This window comes from Montipora foliosa, chromosome 8 (genome assembly GCF_036669935.1).
Source record: "Montipora foliosa isolate CH-2021 chromosome 8, ASM3666993v2, whole genome shotgun sequence".
In the NCBI taxonomy this organism is placed as follows: domain Eukaryota; kingdom Metazoa; phylum Cnidaria; class Anthozoa; order Scleractinia; family Acroporidae; genus Montipora; species Montipora foliosa.
Genome location: NC_090876.1, coordinates 17,131,169 through 17,136,168, shown reverse-complemented (window position 1 = coordinate 17,136,168; position 5,000 = coordinate 17,131,169). Strand labels below are relative to the sequence as shown.

Genomic DNA, 5,000 nt, shown 5'->3' with positions numbered 1-5,000 from the left:
GGAGAGTGTCAGCAACAATTAGGAAAGAAAAAATTGCATCATGTGTCAAGTGGAGAAACTCCTATGTTATTACCATTACTACACTCCTTTCAATAGACTTTGTGCAAGTCATGTCTTTTTAATGCTATTATAATACATCAATGAACGATAAATATCTACCTCACTGGGCCGCCCGCCAAACTCATGTCCTTGAATTTTGACGTCAATTAACTATCCATGGCTTAATTTGACCAAATGTTTATTGAATACTAATGTAAAGTATTTTACTTACGTCAACTCAAATTGTATTAGAAAGCGTGGTGGTCCGAGAGTTCTATTTATTATTAAGAATTTTGGGTAAAACTGAATAACAGGAAAATTTAAATAGAGAACTTAATTATGGTCAAACTTTGATCCTAGCTGTCAACAAATTGTGCTAGTTCTCCAAGGGAACCCAAGAGTTTCTAAAATAGTTTGAAAAGTTAGTAAAAAAAAGAGACAGAGACAATTATTACTTTTAGATTTCACGATCCTGACACAAATGCAATATCTACAAAGAATAGAATATATTCTTTGTAGAACACAGATAGGTATTGATCAAACTAGATTGATATGTGGATCTATTGTACTGTTTAAGTAGCTTTCAGATGGCCTATATTTACTTATGACTAAGTGATATTTCTATATATTTTTTCGATTAAAAGGTTTTAGAGTCGCTTGATCTACCGTCTCTAATCTAGTGTCATCCGATAAAGTCCCATTGGCGAGTATCACAAGGTTGAAAATATGAATGCCTAGTAGAAGGAAGAACTTAACTGAGTATGAATTTATTACCCTCAAATTAAGAGTCAGTCAAAAAAGGTCAATTAGAGGTCCTTAGTTGTTGCACGCAGCAATGACAATAGCAATTTTCAAGTTAAAAGTTTGAAAGATTTGGAAATTTTCTGCCTTGTGATTTTCTGTTATCGATATATTGACACAGCCAGAGATTTGAACGTTCCACTGAGAATTAAGATGCTATGGGAGGATGTTCCACTGACTACCAAACATTTTAGTGTGGTTTATTTTTGTCACAATATCAAACACGTTTTCACAAAGTGCTTTTGTTTGCGATTCCATATCAATATACGCCGACACGTCTTGAGTTTGCTAAATGTAAAAGGAATAATTTCCGACACATTCAACACATTTCCCAGTGTCGAAGAATAACCAACAATGTCAGGTTTAGTTGTCTACATTCTGTTGGGTCTTTTCCTTTCCATTGGAGTTGGATTGCCATTTGATTATCGTGAGCATTCAAAACCAAGGTCGGGGCTTCAACAAGTGAAAGAAAATCTCAATGTCGAAGACTTGGATTTGTAAGTAGACAAAATGTTTACAAAATAGCCGTTGCCGTCTCAGGAAAATGCCAATCCAACATATAAACCGCGCGCCTTTTTGTTCGACGAAGTTAGCTATTTTGTCAACGATTTTATTTATTCTTTAAATCATTAATATAGCATTGACCAATAGCATACTTTTCGAGTGTCAGTAAAAGTAGCTAAAAAAATGAACACTGTTGGACAACTTTACTTCGGGGCTGTTACGTGATAAAAACGATATAGCTCAGTTTGAATTCTAAAACAACAGAACGGTCTTCTACATTTTATCCACGGGAGAAAAAGTAACATGAAAAGCACACGTCGCTATATATGTAAGGTTGGATAAATCCCCTTTAAGATCGATACTCACTCATTTGACTATATTCGTTGTTGTGTGGCATGTTAATCGAACATAGCGGTTGTGCTTGCTTTACTATAGTTGGTGTCATTGGTAGTACAGTACCAGGGGCACCCAACGTCAATTTTCGGAAAATATCTGTTCGGAAGACGATTTGAGATCTAGAATTTTCGGAACGTTAGTTGTAAAATTTCTTGCTTGCGTGCCTGTCCTAGGATTTTCGAATATCTAAAAAATGGTATAACTGCCCATTTTTAACGGATTTTTGCCCTAAAAAGGTCACCTAGAATTTTCGGGAGCCTTTTTTCCGGCTGAAATTTTCGAAAAGGTGAGTTTTGATCCCTATAATTTTCGGATCATTAGACTTTCAGCTAGGGAATCCGAACAGATGGAAAATTTTTAGGGGATAAAAATATGGCTATATCTACCGTTTAAAGACGAAAATACGTTTAACAACGCTATGTTAAATGGTTTTGAACCATATTCTCGTTGGGTGCCCCTGCAGTACACTGTCAGACTTAAATGTTGTTTGCAGCCCATGGGCAGGGTCTTTTTTTTGGTTCTGGAGAGTTGTAATTATTTTATAGTTCCTTCATTAGGGGTTTCACTAATATGAATTCAGTTGTGGTTTTCATCTACGATAGCATCGACTGCTGTTAGTGTTAAGTGTCCGCAATATTGACCCATTATATTCCCCTTGATCATTTTGGCCCATTCAGTACGAATCGTTGAGACTGGAAATGGCATCTAATTTTCTGACTAATTTTTCTTTATAATGTCTTTGGAATCGAGACTGGGGAGTGTTGGCTAGCTCTTTTTTCCAGTTAACGATTGCTCTTGATTCTCTTGCGCACGAATGGGCTCAATCTCCGGCAGAAAATTGGTTTAAAGAAGAAGGAAAATATCCTTTAAGTGCAGATGTAATGCAAATGATATAAGGTTTGATCTTGTCGACTTCGCCGGCGATGTAGTATAATGACTCTTGCACATCAACAGAAGATATACTAAAATAAGAACAAAGGGACTTGCCTAAAGAATCCTTTTTTCATAACCTTTTCTAATTTTTTTAAGTATAGAAGTGCTTTGCACAAATGTATTTTGTATTTCTACGTGCCTTATATGTATGTTGAAGTTGTCTGCTGCGCTTCTTGAAACAAACAAAAAAAAAAGCAGAATATACAATCCCTTTGTAACATTGGAGCACACCTTTAAGAATAATTGCTCGTTCAAAAGTCGAGAATAAACAGTTGTATGATGGTTTTGATACACAGGTTTGTTTTCAACTTATGTGTTATTTAATTTTTTATACTAGCAATTCCTACAAAGGGCTACCACTGACAAAGAAGGAGAGTAAACATGAGCTCGAAGAGTTTAATCATCACAGCAAAATTGAGGCTGCATATGGCCAAGATGACCAGACTGGTGGCGAAATTGATGACGCTCATCTTGTGGAAAAATTAAATTACGGAAAGAAAATTGAGGGTGTTGCTGATTCTCTTGAACGTGCTGCTGAAAGCGAGCTGAAAGAATCAGAATTCACACTTAAAGATGAGGACGTGAGAAATTTTAAAGACGAAGGTTATTGGAAACTTGGTAAAAATTCAGTAAACTTTAGCGATGAAATTAAAAACTTTTATGAAAACGAAAATGCCCAGGATCTAACAGATGATGACATAAAAAAAATTGAAAAGCATACTCAAAAGGTGTTTGAGGAAGACGAAATTCCCCGACAGGTCTTAAAGGAAGGCGTGGAACTCACCGAAGATGAGGTGGAAGGAAGCCTCCTTCAAGACGATGTCGAGGTCACCGAGGAGTTTAAAGGGTGTACGATATGTTTCAAGGGTGCTGCAGAAGATGACAAAGAAGTGGTTGAATATAACTTTGAAAGAGCGTATGAAGACAGGGCTGGCAACCAGCTGGTTGAGGAACCTAAGAGAATCTTCAAGAATGAGCATGCAGCAAATCAAGAAAGAGCTGAAATGGCACCTGCCGCAGACGCGATAATCGAAAATAAATATGGAACTGAAAATATAAATAATGCTTGGGATTATGTAGAGTTACCCCAGCAACGGGCGGGCAATATTCTGAGTAACGTTGAAAAAGGATTTGCCGACGACCTGGAAAAGAAGTATCAAGAAAAGGAAAATGGGGACAAAATGTCTGCGCATGGCATGTTAGGGGACTCAGTAGCAAGTACCAATACAACAACATCAAGTTCCTCGACCAATACAACAACATCAAGCTCTCCGCAACGGTATCATCAGCCAATACCTCTTCCTCGTCCTGGTCGTAAGCGAGAATCACATGGCCATTTTTCCCAAGAGCCTGAGATTCTTCAACGAAATACCTGAATTTGGCCGGAGACATGAAAGTTTTTCTCGTATGTTTTTAGACAGTGGGAAGAGATCAGAGATCAGAGATCAGATCGCGGTTTTACTCACTCCCCAGTTTTTAAGCTCTAAACCAGGTCAAGGCCAGTTACATATTTCATTATGTTGCCTAGTGATACTATATGCAAAATATCTTTAAAAAAAAAAAAAAAAAAAAAAAACACAAATAAATTTAAGAAGCTGGGAAAAGGTAAATGGGAAGTGTTTGGAAAGTATCATTAAAAAAAATCAAATAAGACGCTGAAAACTATTCCAATGCAAATTAGAAGACGTATAATCATTTATCTCACAATTTAGTCACATTGCTTTTGGATCGCGATCTTTCGACAGCTTAATGCTGGTCTTCTTACGTGATAAGGTCGACTTTTTACGCTCTACTACATGTATCACGGTGGTCGTCCAATGTGATTTCTCTACTAACTACTATTATCATCCAAAGGGGTGTTGCTTTACATGTATAATTATGCTTACTTTCTGCAACTTTCTTCCTTGAATTTTATTACGTTTCGAATGAGCGTAACGTTGGCAAATGATAACGGCAAAAAAGTAATCTGCTAATTAAATCAACGTTCATCATTACGTGTTGAATTGCCAGAGTGCATGTGTTACTTCTTTCTTCTTTTTCAGTTTTTTGTTCCCTTCGTCACACAGCGAGCCGGTCTCACACCATTTCTCGAAGCAAAAATGTCTCTACATAGATCTCGGCCATTCAATCATTTGACGAGGACCGTGTCCTTAAGGTATTTGCTTTTGACAACAAAGAAGATTTCTGCACAAGGATCTGTTACTCTCGTGTACGTTCAATGGCTTTACATAAGCAGCCCGGGTTGTACTAGCCGATCTGATTTCCGCCGATAATCTAAGATTTCTTTTTTGTTTCTCCGATTTCACTGGTAACTAAAAAGCCTTTTT

At 37.0% G+C, this 5,000-nt stretch overlaps 1 protein-coding gene across 1 annotated transcript; it reads left to right on the top strand.

Annotated features, from left to right (window-relative positions):
• The first annotated feature begins 1,110 nt into the window (after window positions 1-1,110).
• LOC138013209 (uncharacterized) lies at window positions 1,111-4,259 on the top strand. The gene is made up of 3 exons (XM_068860225.1): window positions 1,111-1,337; window positions 3,011-3,194; window positions 3,408-4,259. Exons 1-3 carry the CDS (start codon window positions 1,195-1,197, stop codon window positions 4,047-4,049), a joined length of 969 nt encoding a protein of 322 aa, XP_068716326.1. The 5' UTR covers window positions 1,111-1,194; the 3' UTR covers window positions 4,050-4,259.
• The last annotated feature ends 741 nt before the right edge of the window (window positions 4,260-5,000 follow it).